The sequence below is a fragment of the Schistocerca nitens genome, chromosome 1 (genome assembly GCF_023898315.1).
Source record: "Schistocerca nitens isolate TAMUIC-IGC-003100 chromosome 1, iqSchNite1.1, whole genome shotgun sequence".
Classification (NCBI taxonomy): Eukaryota; Metazoa; Arthropoda; class Insecta; order Orthoptera; family Acrididae; genus Schistocerca; species Schistocerca nitens.
Window position 1 is genome coordinate 188,259,927 of NC_064614.1, and position 20,545 is coordinate 188,280,471.

Sequence of the window (20,545 nt, forward strand, 5' to 3'; positions counted from 1 at the left end):
TTTACATCAAACAGCAATAGCCCTCTATAGTCCAATATCAAATGACAACACACAACATATACACTCAAAAATTATTACTTAAACACAGGGCATATGAATTATTACTACAATTTAGTTGTTACAAGTTTCATACTCATTTTCAGATGATCTTCGATATGAAATATGCAATTCTAATTATAATACATCACCAAACACAATGTAAATAAACACTTCCCTCTTTCAAAAGTCCATTTTACAGCTAAATGTTCTAACCATGTCCTAGCAGGTTTATTCGGGTCCTGGTAGCCCTCACTCTTGACCGGACCTCACCTGGAGTGTCATTCGGTTTTTCGGTTCCTCCGCCTCTTCCTCGGTAATCAGACGAATGATTAATATGAATCCTTGGGTCATTACTCCCTTCTCTGTTTCGATCATTAGCTCGATTGTGTTCCTGTGATCTAATAGACTCCAACTGCTCCAGTATCTTCATCAAGGCCTCCCTATCTTTGATTAGGCTCCTAGATACAGTTCCTTGCCTTTTCTGATCCAATCTTCTTTTTATCGCAGATACCATTACGTTATCACTCAGGGGTTGTTCCAAAGTCTCGTTCAATTCCCACAAATGTTTGGCAAAATCTTCCGACGTTCCTTTCCAATTACTAAGTGGCTTGCAGCGTAGTGGGTCCTCAAGTGCTGCACACTGATGACTTCTGGACCAGCATTTCTTCAAGAATCCTCCTTCAAACTGATCATAATTAGTAGTCCCTTTCTTCTTCTTGATTTTACAAGTAAAGGCCTCACCTTCGATTGCAACCCACTGGTCATCTTCTTCTCGCTGCACGGCTATAGCATTTCTCGGATTGACTGCCAATTGGTTTTGCTTATCTCCTATCCCCTCAACCACATCGTTGCATTGTTTCTGCATCTGCGTCACCTCAGTGATCTTTCCTCCCAATTCGGTTTTAGTTTCTTCAACATCATCTTCTATCTTCTCTGTTAACTTTCCTTCCATCTTCTCCACGTCTCCCTGGACCTGGTCTATATTTTTCTGCAACTTATTCTCTCTCTCGTTGATATCCATTTTCCACTGTTCTTTTAGCTCCTGTATTTCCTTCTTCAGATTATATTCCATCTTTGTGTACGATGTTCTGATTTCTCGTACTATAGTTTCTTGTAGATCTTCCTTTAATGATTTGTGGAATTCTCGTGATATTTCTCTCCTTTCTTGTAAACCCTTTTCTAATGATTCTTTAGTTTTTCGGAATTCTTCTTTTAATGATTCTCTGAATTCTCGTACTATTTCTTCCCTTTCTTGTAAATATTCCTTTACCAAGTCTACCAACATCGACCACTCATCTACATCCTCTGAAACTGGCTTAGCTCTCATCGTTTGTCCCGGTGTCTCAGGATAATTAGTTGAATGTGCTGTTGGGCTTCCTAATGACAATCCACAATCACTGATTCCTGAATCACCTCTGTCTTCCTGTCCTACCCCTTTCCTTTCAACTACTGCCTCACAGACCTGTTTATCTTCAGTAGACATGTTTGGTTTATTTTTAATGCCCAGACAAGTAATACAAAATAACCTCCAATAACCCAAAACACTCCTAATTACCATGAAACTAATCAAACAGTACCTGCAGTCTTTTCAGTTAATCCCCAAATTGATACAACATGCATGAGTACTGAACATAACAGCTCTCAAAAACCTAATAATTTCCAATAACAATTTCCACATACACAATTTATGTAAAAATGTTTTAAAACAAGATAATCACAACACTCATAAAATCTATAAATGCAAAATCACCAAAACAATTACCATTTATACAGTGCAGTGTGCATAAGTAAGCATGCTATACTTCAGAGTATGTTTCACAACTTTTCGGAAATTACTGCAATTTAGCATTTTTCCTAACGTAAATATCAGTTAAAAACTGTTTATTTATCGCGAATACTGCACACTGCAATTTAAAGTTATGTTAACCCGTCGTCTTCACTCACCAACCGACGTTACCGCGAGTCGCGATGTTTTGACGTTTGAGGTGGGCGTGGCTGTGCCGCCGCTGGAGCTCGCGTGAAGTTGAAGATCAGCTGTAAGGCGACGTAGTTCCCCGTCGGCCGCTCCGTGGCGCTGTAGGCGGGCGTAGTTTGTAGTTCGGCCGCTAGATGCCGGGACTGCGCTCGTTGTCTCGAAGTTGCGTCGCTCCGTGGTAGGATGTCGTGTGAAATCACCTCGCGGGTCGAAGCTCTTTGGTGCAACTGCTACACGGGTCTGCGTGACGTCATTCACTAATTGCGTCGCCACAATACATTATCGTCAGCATACCAGTTTATGGGTCCACACGAAACCGTCCGATTTTCACAGTTCAAAAAGCAATTTCCGTCAACATGTTATCACTAAACACCTTTCTAACAACTTTTGTGACGAAATCTTGGCTCGTTTCACTATTTTACTGTTCACACGTGTCTTTCTTTAGCGTCCACTTTTCACAGTTTTTTCGCGCGATTTTACGCATTTGCACTTTACAACACAGTTTATTGATACTATTGTTCTATTTAATATGGCAAGAAAAACAGTTTAGTCACTATCCTAAGATGCTATTATTTCGCATTATTCAAAAATGCACTGTTCATTGTCGCGATTTTAACGTTCATGCACTGTCCCGATTCCACATTGAAAAATTAGTTTTCTGGCGTTAAGCAAGGTAAATTACCTATTGTTCATTACGACTCGTCCGAAAATTGCACTTGTCCTTTCACGGTAAGCCAAGGGTGTAACACTCCCTTATTATTCTTTTGTTAGAGCCCGTGGTTCGGGATCTGAATATCAGCCCAAATTAAGTAATTAATTAATGTGACCGTGTACCTAATGGGGCTGGCAATCGGATTGGACTGCTCAGGAGATGTTACATTCCATATCGTCCTTCGCAATTACTGTAATAACGTACTGTTTGGTGGTAAGAAGGACAACAAACACAGTTTCACAAACAAGACCTATATTCTTAGCAAAAGCACAAAAATAAGGAGACAGCCACTGCCTTCGTCAATACACTGTTAAGAACGGCTAATCTCAGCACAGGTTTCTTTAGCTATTCATAATCGTCACACGCAACATACAATCACTGTAATCCAATACTGTATCCAAATAATGCCGGCGCGGTAGACGCGGAAGTTCAATAACGGCACTTAATATCACTGAAATCACTCTGTTAATTAAACTTTCTCACTTTCCCGTATAATACTAACACAAAGGGGTTAAACCGCGGCGATGGCCACTCCCTTTGTCGGTAATTTTCATTAATTCAACTGCTGGCTTCTGCACAGCTCTGCCCGCCTCGCGGGAACCTACCACACCCAGCACTCGGCACTCCGGTGAACCCCCTCTCGCTCTCGCGACCTAACACACACTAATCGATAGTTGCCCTGTCGACCTGTGTGAGTGCAAACTTAGTAGTAAGGGCCTGCGGACCCCTTACAAGCTCTCCATGCTACTCTATCCTGTGCAAGCTGCTTCATCTCCCAGTACCTACTGCAACCTACATCCTTCTGAATCTGCTTAGTGTATTCATCTCTTGGTCTCCCTCTACGATTTTTACCCTCCACGCTGCCCTACAATGCTAAATTTGTGATCCCTTGATGCCTCAGAACATGTCCTACCAACCGATCCCTTCTTCTAGTCAAGTTGTGCCACAAACTTCTCTTCTCCCCAATCCTATTCAATACCTCCTCATTAGTTACGTGATCTACCCACCTTATCTTCAGCATTCATCTGTAGCACCACATTTCGAAAGCTTCTATTCTCTTCTTGTCCAAACTATTTATCGTCCATGTTTCACTTCCATACATGGCTACACTCCATACAAATACTTTCAGAAACGACTTCCTGACACTTAAATCTATACTCGATGTTAACAGATTTCTCTTCTTCAGAAACGATTTCCTTGCCATTGCCAGTCTACATTTTATATCCTCTCTACTTCGACCATCATCAGTTATTTTACTCCCTAAATAGCAAAACTCCTTTACTACTTTAAGTGTCTCATTCCCTAATCTAATCCCCTCAGCATCACCCGATTTAATTCGACTACATTCCATTATCCTCGTTTTGCTTTTGTTGATGTTCATCTTATATCCTCCTTTCAAGACACTGTCCATTCCGTTCAACTGCTCTTCCACGTCCTTTCCTGTCTCTGACAGAATTACAATGTCATCGGCGAACCTCAAAGTTTTTACTTCTTCTCCATGAATTTTAATACCTACTCCAAATTTTTCTTTTGTTTCCTTTACTGCTTGCTCAATATACAGATTGAATAACATCGGGGAGAGGCTACAACCCTGTCTCACTCCTTTCCCAACCACTGCTTCCCTTTCATGCCCCTCGACTCTTATAACTGCCATCTGGTTTCTGTACAAAATGTAAATAGCCTTTCGCTCCTTGTATTTTACCCCTGCCACCTTCAGAATTTGAAAGAGAGTATTCCAGTTAACGTTGTCAAAAGCTTTCTCTAAGTCTACAAATGCTAGAAACGTAGGTTTGCCTTTTCTTAATCTTTCTTCTAAGATAAGTCGTAAGGTTAGTATTGCCTCACGTGTTCCAACATTTCTACGGAATCCAAACTGATCTTCCCCGAGGTCCGCTTCTACCAGTTTTTCCATTCGTCTGTAAAGAATTCGCGTTAGTATTTTGCAGCCGTGGCTTATTAAACTGATAGTTCGGTAATTTTCACATCTGTCAACACCTGCTTTCTTTGGGATTGGAATTATTATATTCTTCTTGAAGTCTGTGGGTATTTCGCCTGTCTCATACATCTTGCTCACCAGATGGTAGAGTTTTGTCATGACTGGCTCTCCCAAGGCCATCAGTAGTTCTAATGGAATGTTGTCTACTCCCGGGGCCTTGTTTCGACTCAGGTCTTTCAGTGCTCTGTCAAACTCTTCACGCAGTATCTTATCTCCCATTTCATCTTCATCTACATCCTCTTCCATTTCCATAATATTGTCCTCAAGTACTTCGCCCTTGTATAAACTCTCTATATACTTCTTCCACCTTTCTGCCTTCCCTTCTTTGCTTAGAACTGGGTTGCCATCTGAGCTCTTGATATTCATACAAGTGGTTCTCTTCTCTCCAAAGGTCTCTTTAATTTTCCTGTAGGCAGTATCTATCTTACCCCTAGTGAGACAAGCCTCTACATCCTTACATTTGTCCTCTAGCCATCCCTGATTAGCCATTTTGCACTTCCTGTCGATCTCATTTTTGAGACGTTTGTATTCCTTTTTGCCTGCTTCATTTACTGCATTTTTATATTTTCTCCTTTCATCAATTAAATTCAATATTTCTTCTGTTACCCAAGGATTTCTATTAGCCCTCGTCTTTTTACCTACTTGATCGTCTGCTGCCTTCACTACTTCATCCCTCAGAGCTACCCATTCTTCTTCTACTGTATTTCTTTCCCCCATTCCTGTCAGTTGTTCCCTTATGCTCTCCCTGAAACTCTGTACAACCTCTGGTTCTTTCAGTTTATCCAGGTCCCATCTCCTTAAATTCCCACCTTTTTGCAGTTTCTTCAGTTTCAATCTGCAGTTCATAACCAATAGATTGTGGTCAGAATCCACATCTGCCCCTGGAAATGTCTTACAATTTAAAACCTGGTTCCTAAATCTCTGTCTCACCATTATATAATCTATCTGATACCTTTTAGTATCTCCAGGATTCTTCCAGGTATACAACCTTCTTTTATGATTCTTGAACCAAGTGTTAGCTATGATTAAGTTGTGCTCTGTGCAAAATTCTACAAGGCGGCTGCCTCTTTCATTTCTTCCCCCCAATCCATATTCACCTACTATGTTGCCTTCTCTCCCTTTTCCTACTGACGAATTCCAGTCACCCATGACTTTTAAATTTTCATCTCCCTTCACTACCTGAATAATTTCTTTTATCTCGTCATACATTTCATCTATTTCTTCATCATCTGCAGAGCTAGTTGGCGTATAAACTTGTACTACTGTAGTAGGCATGGGCTTTGTGTCTATCTTGGCCACAATAATGCGTTCACTATGCTGTTTGTAGTAGCTAACCCGCACTCCTATTTTTTATTCATTATTAAACCTACTCCTGCATTACCCCTATTTGATTTTGTATTTATAAATCTGTAATCACCTGACCAAAAGTCTTGTTCCTCCTGCCACCGAACTTCACTAATTCCCACTATATCTAACTTTAACATATCCATTTCCCTTTTTAAATTTTCTAACCTACCTGCCCGATTAAGGGATCTGACATTCCACGCTCCGATCCGTAGAATGCCAGTTTTCTTTCTCCTGATAACGACGTCCTCATGAGTAGTCCCCGCCCGGAGATCCGAATGGGGGACTATTTTACCTCCGGAATATTTTACCCAAGAGGACGCCATCATCATTTAATCATACAGTAAAGCTGCATGTCCTCGGGAAAAATTACGGCTGTAGTTTCCCCTTGCTTTCAGCCGTTCGCAGTACCAGCACAGCAAGGCCGTTTTGGTTAATGTTACAAGGCCAGATCAGTCAATCATCCAGACTGTTGCCCCTGCAACTACTGAAAAGGCTGCTGCCCCTCTTCAGGAACCACATGTTTGTCTGGCCTCTCAACAGATACCCCTCCGTTGTGGTTGCACCTACGGTACGGCCATCTGTATCGCTGAGGCACGCAAGCCTCCCCACCAACGGCAAGGTCCATGGTTCATGGGGGAAGGATCAGTGGTGACTAGACAGAATTTGGCACGATATCTCTCAGGCGGACATCCAGTAAACTATCTATCAATGCCAAGCTGAATAATTGCTTGCATAAGGGCCAGAGATTGACCAACGCGTTATTCATTTGCTCAGTTCGTACAGGTCTTTCTCTTGAAGAAAACATCCACTCTATCTGAAATTGTTATCATTCATTTGTCAGCACATGTGCACCACATCTACCGATTTCTGTCCCATTCGGATAGTTCCTTCGTGGTATGTCGTTTTTTTGTCTTAAAGTTTATTATTATAAGTTCATCGGATAGAATATTAATCGCTCCATTAAAATAGCCCTCTGTCTACTTTAAACAACTGGAGATAAAGCAGAATTGATATCAGGCATTCACACGCCCCATCCACCCTTAGCGTAAGTCGTGCCAGTCGGTTGTATGAGTGCAGTAAGTTGGGTTGATGTGACTGAACGATAGAAAAGAGCTACAGTGTTTTGCCGCATCTATGAACGCACCATGAACGTAGCTGCTCCATGTTTTTTTGCGTATCAGCACGACTTTCCAACATGTCTACAAGGAATGGTGTTTGACTCGCAGAATGGTGGTCGTAAAATATCCTAACCGACAGGGACAGAGTCAACTTTCTAGCCTTATCAGTGACAGTCTGCTTTTGGAAGGAATTGCTGCTGTTAGTGAGTGCAGATCTATCTCAAGCAGTTTTCAAGAGAACAATGCGAAGGGAACCACTTGCAATTGAGGTCTGACGTCGGGTGCCTCGGAAAATGCCATTGCTCATAGCAGCATATAAACTATACGTACTAGAGGGCCACACAATGCAAGAGCTGGACAGTGGCTGACTGGAAGCGCTTCGTGGGGTTCGACGAGGCGCGATTTAGCTTCTTTTCAGATAATGCAGAGCGTCGATAGCACCGACGGTCCAATGAGATGTTTAAACGGCATTGTGTGCATAGTTTAGTTCAGGCTAATGGTACGGTGACATTCTGGGGCTGCTTTTCGTACCCACCCATTTAGGTAATGATGAACATGAACCAAGATATTTATTTCAACTTCTCTATGACCAAGCACCATCCTTTTTTTTACATCTTCAAGATATATATGCTCTGGACAGTCCCGCCTTCTAAGATGACAACAGCCGTGTTACAGAGCATGCACTGTTCCTCCTCTCCTGTCATCAACTACAGGCTGCATGCGACGAATTAATTAGTGGATAAGAACTGCTGTGATCGTGTGTCGCCGCGCCACAGGCGCAAACCGAAGTATAACCAGGACTCAGACGAACGCGCAATAATATTCATGTAAGTCAAATATTGTTGTATTTAAATACGATTCTTCTAAAGCAGATCCTTCTCGCTAACAAGGAGCAGACTCATGGATATTTGGACGTATAATGTTGAATTACGTACTTTGGAAACCTTTGTGGTATTGTGAGAAAAAAAAGAAAAAAAAACCACTCTGGGTATCGATGTTTCAACAACACGATAATCTATTGGGTCAATCTCCTGTTTCATTCAGTTTTGTAATGAAAGTATTTAACTATAGGCCTTTTCTCCAGTACGTACGCGTTTAATAACTCACTTCAAATGGTACCATCAACTGCACTTCGTCAATACAGTTTGAATATCAATGTTCATGTTAGCTATGAATCGCAGTCAAAGATAACACTCTTGTTGATAATCGGAACAACGCGTGTTCTGATATCACTCCGCTATTAATTCTAACTGGCTTGCAAAGCACCAGCAACCTACCAAGATTCACAATTAGTTCGTATAACTTCTTCAACTAAGGCCCTTAAGTGCCATCACTAATTGTATTTTGGTTGCTCGGCATATCTCACATGCACTGAATTAACAATCGTAGTAATATCATTTACTGATTTTCCTTCAACCATAAAATCTTTACTAATCTGGTTAAACAAGCATTAACAGTTCGTAAAACTTCATTAGCGTTCAGTACACGTGGAACGCTGAAGTGCAAATAATCAGTCTGAATCTTCGCAACATTAACTGTCAGAGATATTGCTACGCTTGCGATTCTATTCTGTGGGTAAGAACACTTCTTGTTATTTAACTGTTAACATATTTTTTTAACTGTCAGTTTAAGCTACCAGTAACTTCCACCGATCTGTAACAATAGCAATTTAAAGTCGCCCGTCTAATCTTAATGGAACTAAGAAGTCTCAAAATTAAAGATTGTCGCATCAACCAATTCTCGCAACTGAACTATCTTAACATGTATTCCCAGGACTTACTACGCTCAGTCCATCACCCACATGTACAGATCTGTTATAGCACAAGTTTTTAATGTTATTAGTCGGATACAGCAGTGAATACAATTTTACCTTCATTTATTCAGTCTTGACAACGTCTTCAAGGTTGTCTGCCGGTCGCTGGCCGTCGGTTTGACCCAAATAGCGCCTGATGAACACTCTGCCGCGTCGTCAGAACAGCGCTGGAACACCTTGCCGAACTTCATCGTGGGTCATGAAAAAAATACAAAACAAAGATTTTAGGTACATTAATTCATATAGAATCTATAATACAAAATTATAACACATATTCCTACTAACCAGGCGTCGCTCGGCGGAACCGGTGAGTGGTTGTCACGATACATCGTAAACACTACAGGCATGAAGCATACGTCGGTTTTTAATGAAAACTCAGGCATTCTATCGCACTTCCACTGGCCCGCCATTTCATCCGATCTCAGTACTATAGAAAATGTATAGGACTATTTGGAACAGGCCCTGAAATGTAGCAGTCAGCAGCCCCGCTATTTGGCAGTTCTACAACATATGGATATTGCATACCTGAATAAACGTGCGGACTCTCTTGTTTACCGAATGGAGACCATTACCAATCCTTACACGTTGTTAGCGAGATGTCTGCTGGGGTAAGTAAAGTGTTGTCTGGTGAGCTTATCGTCCCCTTAACGCAGCGAATCATGATAGAAGCGGTATCTGTAGATATTAATGCTTCGGTAGATGATATGTGTTTGTGACCCTGCTCACATACAGTTTTCGTTAGGATAGAAATAGATAATAGCGTTCTCTGATGCGTTAAGATCAGTGAAGGGAGAACATTTGGTCAACTGAAGCCGCGGAAACCCTAAACCGGATTCGTCCAGACGGAAATTACACAAGTCTTAGCATCCCAATCCCTAGCCCCTGCCCCATATACTCACCCGCCGGACACCGGTACAGTATGTTAGTTAACCTCTGCGCCATCTCCACGTGATCTTATACGCTAGAAGATGTCAGTAATTTCTGCAGATATCAGAGACTCTAAATCATCGATGATAAATTCCTAACCCGTAATTTTTTACTTGTTTCCAATTCAAGGCTTGTATGAGAGAGTGTTCACGATAATCTGGGAACGTACAAAAGTATCAATAACACACTGGTTGAATTATGAGAAAGTATGAAACATCTTAGAAGGAAGTAGATTATAAAACTCTACTTCAGTATTTCTTGTGCAATTACGAATCTTAGCAAGTGGGATTAGCAAAGAAAGTCCCAAAGTGAGCTATGCTAATGGCTGTGATTTTATAGTCTCTGTAAGAAGATTTCTCAAAAAGGATTTTATCTCGAAAGTGAGACTTCAGAAGAGAGGCAAAGAGCGTCAGAAAAGCCTTTCACGTTAAAAATTTGACGTTCATAGGGTAAACTGAAAATGTATCACTCACATAGGAGGTTGACGACGACCCAAAGAAACTAACAAATAATCATTCTCACTGAACATCGGTATTACTATGCTGCCTACTCCCCTTTGTCACCCTACGGGTTCGTTGCAGAGCGAAACCAAATGTATGAGTGCGTAAAGCGACGGTGGCACTGGGAGATAAAATAAGAGGTAGCAGCTATGGCAGATTAAATTATTGTTACATAGTAGGTTGCTCAGCGAAATACACTACTGGCCATTAAAATTGCTACACCACGAAGATGACGTGCTACAGACGCGAAATTTAACCGACAGGAAGAAGATGCTGTGATATGCAAATGATTAGCTTTTCAGAGCATTCACACAAGGTTGACGCCGGTGGCGACACCTACAACGTGCTGACATGAGGAAAGTTACCAACCGATTTCTCATACACAAACAGCAGTTGACGGGCGTTGCCTGGTGAAACGTTGTTGTGATGCCTCATGTAAGGAGGAGAAATGCGTACCATCACGTTTCTGACTTTGATAAAGATCGGATTGTAGCCTATCGCGATTGCGGTTTATCGTATCCCGACAAAGAAACCACTTTCGACAAAGCTTAGGTATCCGAGTAATGAGGGAATTGTATATTTCGTCAAAATATACAAGGTATTAGACATAAAGTTAGTGAACTGCTTATAGATGTTGACTCTGAAATTATTGGTATATCTGAACACTTCTTAAATAAGGAGATAATTCAGAGGCGTCCTTTACCAAGATACAGGTTGGCTGGCAGCTTTTGTAGGAGCTCTTTGCGGTGTGGGGGAGTAGCCATGTATGTGAAAAACGGTATCCCATTTCAGTCAATTGATGTTTCAAAGTACTGCACTGAAAACGTGTTTGAATGTTGTGCAGGTGTGGTTAAATTTAGTGGAGTTAAACTTCTAACTGTTGTTATTTATAGATCCCAGACTCCGATTTCACAACAATTTTACTAAAGCTAGAGGAGGTTCTGTACGTAGGCTGTTTAGGTTCTTATATTGGTAACGCCACCGCCACGTAGTGCTCTGTATGAAAATCACTAGCTGTGCTGTGTGCAGTCTGTGGCTAGTTTGCATTGTTGTCTGCCATTGTAGTATTGGGCAGCTGGATGTTAACAGCGCGTAGCGTTGCGCAGTTGGAGGTGAGCCGCCAGCAGTGGTGGATGTGGGGAAGTGAGATGGCGGATTTTTGAGAGCGGATGATCTGGACGTGTGTCCATCAGAGACAGTAGATTCGTAAGACTGGATGTCATGAACTGATATATATATATATATATATATATATATATATATATATATATATATATATAATATGACTTTTGAACATTATTAAGGTAAATACACTGTTTGTTCTCTATCAAAATCTTTCGTTTGCCAACTATGCCTATCAGTAGTTAGTGCCTTCAGTAGTTTGAATCTTTTATTTAGCTGGCATCAGTGGCGCTCGCTGTATTGCAGTAGTTCGAGTAACGAAGATTTTTGTGAGGTAAGGATTTGTGAAACGTATAGGTTAATGTTAGTCGGGGCCATTCTTTTGTAGGGATTTTTGATTGGTTTACTTGAAAATACATTCTGGATTTAAAGTACTTTCTGTGAGATACCAGATGACGCAGTGGTTAGTTTATGTGACGGCTACACGATTTTATCACGACGCTACTAATGAGTGACAATATACAATGTTGCTTTTGCGGTGTTTCTTTTTTTATATCTGCACAGTTTTTATGTATTATTCTGGAAAGCAAAACATGTTTTAGTAGTAATTTTTGTGGTATAGCGACAATGAGACAGCCTTTTCTGTAGCACAACAATACGTTACAGTACAGTACTTTCCTCATCACGGCAATAAGGTTAATAACTACGATATCTATACGCAGAGCATTTCACTTTTGTTTATGATGAGGTGAGTACATTGACTTCAGAAGAACTTTGCTTACAGAGGACGATAACTACGACACTTCCACAGAATAATCTTACAGCAAGACTCACATTTAGTGCTACAGGACACGCATTTGAGTGATTAATCTTGTACTTAAAATATTTATTTTTAAAGATTTTTGAATTACAATGATACAAAGGTTTTCTGTGATACATTTCATTCCATTGCTGTAATCTGTAACACCTGAGGGTATAATTACATTAATCCTCAGGGGGGTACACGCTTACTTTTTGTGCCATGTGTTTGGCAAGCACAAGGAGCCCTAGCTAATATGGTATTTGCTTATACAACTTTACACATCGGTACCATATTTCTCTAACACATAAATTACACAGCTATCTGATCATTTAACTGAGAGAGACCACCATTTATTTTACTATGTCAGTAACAGATGTTTAAGCAATTACACAGTTGGATAACTTCACACTTATGAAACTGTATTTTGTCTGCACTTTGTGAACTGTTCATATTTTTTCGGAACCATTGTGATACTATGAGAGCTTTGAATGATGTATTTGGTAAGGGATCATGATTTTTGAAGTACGTTTGAGGTAGAGGACTTTATTGAAGGTCTTGAAATTACTGAAAGAAGCTGCGATGATTCTGAGATGTGATTGATCTGTTATGATGTTATTATTACGATGACGATGTGTATTATGCGGTTGAGGTATGTTTATGATCAATAAGTTGAGAATCGTACTTTAAGAGTTAGGAAATGTGTGTAAATGCGCGAATGTATCACAATGCAGGCGAAAATTTTTTGCACATTGTTATACTCGTAAGATTTTGTTTCTACACATTTGCAATGCAAATTCTCGACCTGTGAAATTTTTTATATGAGACTGTCACTGTAGTGCAAACTGGTGTCGTAAATATTTCGGTAAGAAAGTTAAGTCCCCGTCACGTAATGCGTCGTGGGCAACCAGCTGTGCGACAGTCGCCTGGAAAAAAGTCATTAGTGTGTGCCTTTCAGAGGCACAGGTGGAGAAAAAAGGGGCCATTAACCTCGCTATTGACGTTCCTTTGTAGAAAGCATCGCAAATATGATACGCTCAAACTTGAAAACATGATTACACTGTAGAGTTCTTAATTTATGATATTTACTGAAATGAAATGATGAGAAACATTTCACATCTATTGTATTGCTAGTTGAAAGATTGTTTACTGCATTATGAAATGCCATATGGCTAGTGAATGACGTTTCGTGCCTTGCTTTGCCTATTTTGTTTAATATCTAGTTTCTAGCTACACTGCAACATTGATTAAAATAAAATTTTATAGATGTACTAATATAGATATTTTATGCCTACAGATCCAGTAAATAATAACTTTATGATCTACTTAAAAAAAAAACGAAGGAGCACAAAAAGACATTTCCCTTCACAGGACTTGCATACATAATTTTCTTTTCAACTACTTGGTAATATTTCTTGTAGAATACATTTTTGTGGTGCACCACTTTAATTACATAGACATTAAGATGTGAATAGACATTTTCCTTACCTGCATTGTTTTCTTTAGTGTAATATTTTTTCTGCTTGAGCTTTGCCATGTGTAGGTATAAGTTATAGCATTTGCTGCTGCTGTTTGCCATGCATAGTGCTACTGAATGTCACTTTGTATTACTCTGTTAAGCCAGTTTTACTACTGATTTATTTTTCTTGTTGCTGGACATTGGCTCATATTAGTTGTAATGTTGCATTTAGCTAATTTATATTTGCTGCTGCTTGCTTTGACAATTTCCATTTTTTTTTTCATTGCTGTTTGTATTAATTGTTTTGTGCTGCTGCATTGCCTCATCCCTTAGTATATATATCTGAGCTCAGTAGATTTTAAGTCAGCTTAAGATGGGGTCAGATTGCGTTGCGCTAAAAATATTGTGTGTCAGTTTAAGCACAGTCTTGTATAATTGTTCAAAGGGGATGTTTCAGTTCTTGGTTCACTTTATAGGAAATACAAAAAGTTAATTATATTTGGTGACTTCAATATTAATTGTATAAGTGATTGTGCAAGGAAAAGGATGCAGGCAGACCTCCTTAATTCATATAATCTTATGCAAACCGTATTCTTTCCAACGAGAGTGCAAGGGAACAGTAGAACAACCATAGACAACTTTTTTGTTCATTCTCATTACTAGAAGGGCATTCTGTTAGCAAAAAAGTATTCTTTCCAACGAGAGTGAAAGGGAACAGTAGAACAACCATAGACAACTTTTTTGTTCATTCTCATTACTAGAAGGGCATTCTGTTAGCAAAAAAGTGAATGGCCTATCAGATCATGATGCACAAGTTTTAACTCTAAAAGATTTTTGTGCTACAACACATGTTAAATATAGTTATCAACTTTTTAAGAAAGCTTATCCAGTTGCTGTAGAGACCTATGTAAACCTTACCAAGGAACAAGAGTGGCAAAATGTTTATAGTGCTGATACAGTGGGCGATAAATATAATGCTTTCCTCAAGACTTTTCTCGTGCTCTTTGAAAGTTGCTTTCCGTTAGAACGTTCAAAACAGGGTACTAGCATAAACAGGCACTCTGGGCGGCTGACTAGAGGGATAAGAATATCCCGTAGAACAAAGTGGCAATTATATCAAAACGTTAGAAACCGTCAAAATCTAAATGCAGCAGCCCATTACAAACAGTATTGTAAGGTGCTTGAAAATGTTATTAGGAAGGCAAAAAGTATGTGGTATGCAGATAGAATAGCTAAGTCTCAGGATAAAATTAAAACCATATTGTCAGTCGTAAAGGAAGTGGTTGGTTTGCAGAGACAGGTCGAGGATATAGAATCAGTGCATACAGGGAATGTCCGTGTTACTGATAAGTCACATATATGTACAGTATTTAATAATCACTTTCTGAATATAGCAGGTGAACTACATAGAAATCTAGTCCCAACAGGGAATCATATAGCGCTCGTAGAAAAAAGTGTTCCGAGACTGTTACCTGAAATGCTGCTCCATGATACTGACAACAGGGAGATTGAGTTCATAAATAAATCACTAAGGACCAATAACTCTCATGGATATGACGGTGTGTCTAGCAGAACACTGAAGTATTGTTCTATGTATGTTAGCCCAGTACTTAGCCATATCTGTAACTTTTTTATGAGTGGTCGGTTTCCTGACCGATTAAAGTACTCGGTAGTGAAGCCACTTTATAAAAAGGGAGACAGGGATAATGTTGACAATTATAGACCTATTTTTAAGCCATCGGTGTTTGCTAAAGTTATCGAGAAGGTTGTATATACAAGGTTGCTGGAGTATTTAAATTCACATGATTTGGTGTCAAATGTACAGTTTGGTTTTAGAAATGCTTTAACAACTTTGTCTGTGAGGTTCTGGACGGATTAGATAAAAAGCTGCGAACGCTAGGCGTTTTCTTTTATTTAACGAAGGCTTTTGACTGTGTTGACCACAAGATATTACTGCAGAAGTTGGACCATTATGGAGTAAGGGGAGTAGCTTACAATTGGTTCGCCTCTTACTTTAAGAACAGAAAGCAGAAGGTAATTCTCCGCAATATTGAGAGTGGTAGTGATGTTCAGTCCCAATTGGGCACTGTTAAGTGGGGCATTCCCCAAGGGTCGGTGCTGGGGCCACTGCTGTTTCTTATTTATATAAATGATATGCCTTCTAGTATTACAAGTGATTCAAAAATGTTTCTGTTTGCTGATGACACCAGCTCGGTAGTGAAGGATCTTGTGTATAATATTGAAACATTATCAAATAATGTAGTTAATGAAATAAGTTCATGGCTCGTGGAAAATAATTTGTTGCTAAATCATAGTAAGACTCAGTTTTTACAGTTTCTAACTCACAATTCAACATGAACTGATATTTTGATCAGACAGAATGGGCATATTATAAGCGAGACGGAACAGTTCAAGTTCCTAGGCGTTCGGATAGATAGTAAGCTATTGTGGAAAGCCCATGTTCAGGGTCTTGTTCAGAAACTAAATGCTGCTTTATTTACCATTAGAACAGTAAGTGAAATAAATGACAGTTCAACACGAAAAGTAGTCTACTTCGCATATTTTCATACGCTTGTGTCATATGGTATTATTTTTTGGGGTAGATTCAAAAAGGGTATTTTTGGCTCAAAAACGGGCTGTTCGAGCTATATGTGATGTAAGTTTGAGAACTTCTTGTAGACCCCTATTCAATAGTCTGGGAATTCTGACATTGCCCTCACAGTATATATTTTCTTTAATGTCGTTTGTTGTTAGCAATATTAGCTTATTCCCAAGAGTTAGCAGCTTGCACTCAGTTAATACTAGGCAGAAATCAAATCTGCATGAGGAATGCCCTTCCTTGACTCTTGTGCAGAAAGGAGTGCACTATTCTGCTGCATCCATTTTCAATAAGCTATAACAAGAACTCAAAAATCTTAGCAGTAGCCCAAACTTTTAAGTCTAAACTGAAGAGGGGCTCCTGGAAGAGCTGAAAAACTAAGGAAATTCCAGTGTTGCATTGTTGATTTTCTTTATTTAAACTTACGAATTGTCGCCTGAATAGGTTTTTTGTATTTCATTTTATCTGTTTCTACAATCGTGTTATAATTTCATGTATTGACTCGTTCCATGACCATGGAGACTTCTCCTTAATGTGGTCCCACAGAACAATAAATAAATAAGTAAATAAAATAAACATTGCTGCTCGCGTTAGTCTGCATCACAGACAGGAGCGCCTGCGATGGTGTACACAACGACGAACCTGGGTGCGCGAATGGCAAAACGTCATTTTTGCGGATGAATCCAGGTTATGTTTACAGCATCATGATGGTCGCATCCGTGTTTGCCGACATCGCGGTTAACGCACATTGGAAGCGTGTATTCGTCATCGCCATACTGGCGTGTCACCCGGCGTGATGGTATGGGGTGCCATCGGTTACACGTCTCGGTCACATCTTGTTCGCATTGACGGCACTTGGAACAGTGGACGTTAGATTTCATATGTGTTACGACCGTGGCTCTACCCTTTATTCGATCCCTGCGAAACCCTACATTTCAGCAGCATAATGTACGACCGCATGTTGCAGGTCCTGTACGGGCCTTTCTGGATACAGAAAATGTTCGACTGCTGCCCTGGCCAGAACATTCTACAGATGTCTCACCATCTGAAAACGTCTGGTCAATGGTGGCCGGGCAACTGGCTCGTCACAATATGCCAGCCACTGCTCTTGATGAACTGTGGTATCGTGTTGAAGCTGCATGGGCAGCTGTACCTGTACACGCCATCCAAGCTCTATTTGACTCAATGCCCAGGTATATCAAGGCAGTTATTATGGCCAGAGGTGGTTGTTCTGGGTACTGATTTCTGAGGATCTATGCACCTAAATTGCGTGAAAATGTAATCACATGTCAGTTCTAGTATAATATATGTGTCCAATGAATACCCGCTTATCATCTGCATTTGTTCTTGGTGTAGTAATTTTAATGGCCAGCAATGTAAGAAACGTCCTGCAATTTGGTCAATTAGTATTACGCTTTCATTTGTCCATCGTTGCCTGTGTATCGAGACAGTATATGACAGGACAAAAATGCACATTTATTCATAAAACTTCCTCATGTACTATTCCATGGCTTTACGGTCCTCACAATATGCGTAGTTGTTCAGCTGCACTACATATGCTTAAGAGGAGATAACAACTGCATAAATAAGAATATCCTATAACATCCGGCAGTATCTGTTACAACCACATCTATTACAACAGATTCAATGTTAGAGTCGTAATTTGAAGAAAAAATAACACATTACAAGGTAAAAAGAGGAAAGGATTATTTTCAGTAGTACGGAAGCTGAACGTGAGCTTGCCACTACAAGCTTGACGACTGAATTGAACATAAGCATGAACAATACAAAAGAAAATAAACCAGCCTTGTTCCGGTGCCAATGCCAAGTGTTTTAAAGTGAATGTCATCTTAATAATGTGCACGTCGTCCCACCGAACGGTGTTGACGTCCTTAGAACCACGCTTCAAACACATGTATGTGAGGGTAGAGAAAAGTAGTCTCTAGTGGGAAAGTATTTTACGTAGCCATCATTCAGCGGCTGGAGGGATAGACTATTTAGGTGTTTTGCTGTCTGTAGAGTCCTTTCGTTCTCTCAGGGTATGTTGTAGAATGTTGGTAACATCAATCTACCGCAACATTAACACTTCAGGCGTTAATTGAGAAATGAAACAATTAAATTCGGGTACTTACGACGATACGGCTATGCAGTGGTACCCAACCTTTCTGTGATCATTACCCTTGAATGGAATCAGAAAGTGGCTAATAACGCCATCCCCCCTCCCCCTGTTGCCTCCTCCTAGCCCCCTCTACCCACCATCAACATCAACGTCCAACTAATATTTAGAATAAAAAAGAATTTTCTTTGCAACTTTTTATTTTTGAAATTTCTTTAGTTTCTGTGGGTGTTCTATTAAACCACTAACTAATGATTCAATGAGACAATTGGTGAAGCTTATTTACAACAGCTTTTTCTTGGAGCATGACAGAGTAATTCTCCCTGCATCGCGAGTGCCACCTACACACAACTCCTCCTCAGAAAAGAAAGTTACCTCTTCACACTGACAGCAGACACTTGTTACAGAACATGCTCCCCCAAACCATTCCTCCTCCTAGTGACACTTGCTTCACCCAAACCCTGCAACCTCCGTCTCTCGCCTTCCCATTTTAAATCAACCAAATTAAAATGTGTGCTCTATACCGTTACACGCAGGACAGTACTCCTGGTGAACACTAAAAATTCGTCCACTTTCTGCCTTGGCAACTACCGGAAGCCGAACCACCTATTTTAATGACAAATGGACTGCCAACTAGATGGAAATGCTGAGCGAGTTGCGGCAAACATGGAAGCTGTCGCTGCGCAGGGGAACAACCGAGTGGTCTGAAACCGAAGCAATATGACATAATGGAAGCTGAGAGATACCATCATACTAGTGACACAAGAGACTGGTAAGGAAGGCTAGGGATAACGCAACAATTAATATTCATGTGTTGAGCCAGCAGAAAGGAGTCTCTGAAAGATGAAGTTGCGAAAGTCTGAAGTCGCTAAGAGAGCAGACAGCGAGGGAAAACCAGGACAGATGACGTCATAGCCATATCCACCGCCGCAGAGCGCACGGGAAGCGCCAACATAATTACCCTACTCTTCTTAACAAATGTCTGATTGCTGAGTGCTGATTGCCGACTGCCTAGCGCTTGGTCTCAGGCCTTGTGTCAGTTGCACCCATCCACTGGGAGAGGAAACTATGGATGTCGACTCTCGGAACACCTAGCTTTCTCCGATCGTTTACGGAACCACGAACCCACCTGGAAGGACCCTGCTGCCGCCAGCTTCATAGCCAACTTCCGAGGCAACACTGATAGGGCACAGAGGCCGCTATCACATTGTAGGCCTGCTGGGGCTTTACCTGTCTGACCTGGACGCTGTTTGTCATTCGCCTTCGAGAGGAGGAGGCACTGCAGCTGTTTATCTCGTTATTGAGGCCGACACCGATGTTGCTGGCTGCTGTTTTCGAAACGCTGCCTGAGAGCCGACCCCTGCGAGTCGACGAGTACTTCTGGTGGACCTGGGGCGAATCTCCTGAGTGCAAATCTTCGATATCAATGAGAGCACTTTGGAGATCGATACGTAGAGCTAGAGGTCGCCGAATTTCGTGGGTCGATAGCCGTTCCGTGACATTACAGCCGCCACTCGACGCTTCGTTGCGCTGGCCATATTGCGAGTACAGCGCACGTCGGCTTTCCGCTGCTAAAGAGGCATTCCTCCACCGGCCTGGCTGTGGGGCGACGCTTTGGAAGACAATCCTGTATTACTAATAAATGTGTTATTGTCAGTGATGTTTTCCTGGCGCTCTCAAGCGTAACAAAGTACTTACCACCGCACCCTCTCTGGATCTCTCTCGGCATAAGTAGCGGAAACTGGAAGGCTTCGTATAGCTAATGCCACTAATAATAGTAGCAGCAATATTGTGTAGGCCCTACAGCAGTGTAGTGGTTATAGCAAAATTACTGAAACATTGTGGTGTCAATTAGTTCATTTACAGGGTGTTTCAAAAATGACCGGTATATTTGAAACGGTAATAAAAACTAAACGAGCAGCGATAGAAATACACCGTTTGTTGCAATATGCTTGGGACAACAGTACATTTTCAGGCAGACAAACTTTCGAAATTACAGTAGTTACAATTGTCAACAACAGAT

General features: G+C 40.7%; 1 protein-coding gene across 1 annotated transcript; it reads right to left on the reverse strand.

The window, feature by feature from the left end:
* Window positions 1–247: 247 nt before the first annotated feature.
* LOC126236025 (myosin-6-like) lies at window positions 248–1,324 on the reverse strand. Its single transcript, XM_049945087.1, has one exon. The coding sequence runs from the start codon at window positions 1,322–1,324 to the stop codon at window positions 248–250; it is 1,077 nt and encodes a 358-aa protein (XP_049801044.1).
* Window positions 1,325–20,545: the final 19,221 nt, after the last annotated feature.

Excerpts from the sequence above, each read along its gene's own strand:
- LOC126236025 (XM_049945087.1), bottom strand. The coding sequence starts at position 1,324 with ATGTTGGTAGACTTGGTAAAGGAATATTTACAAGAAAGGGAAGAAATA.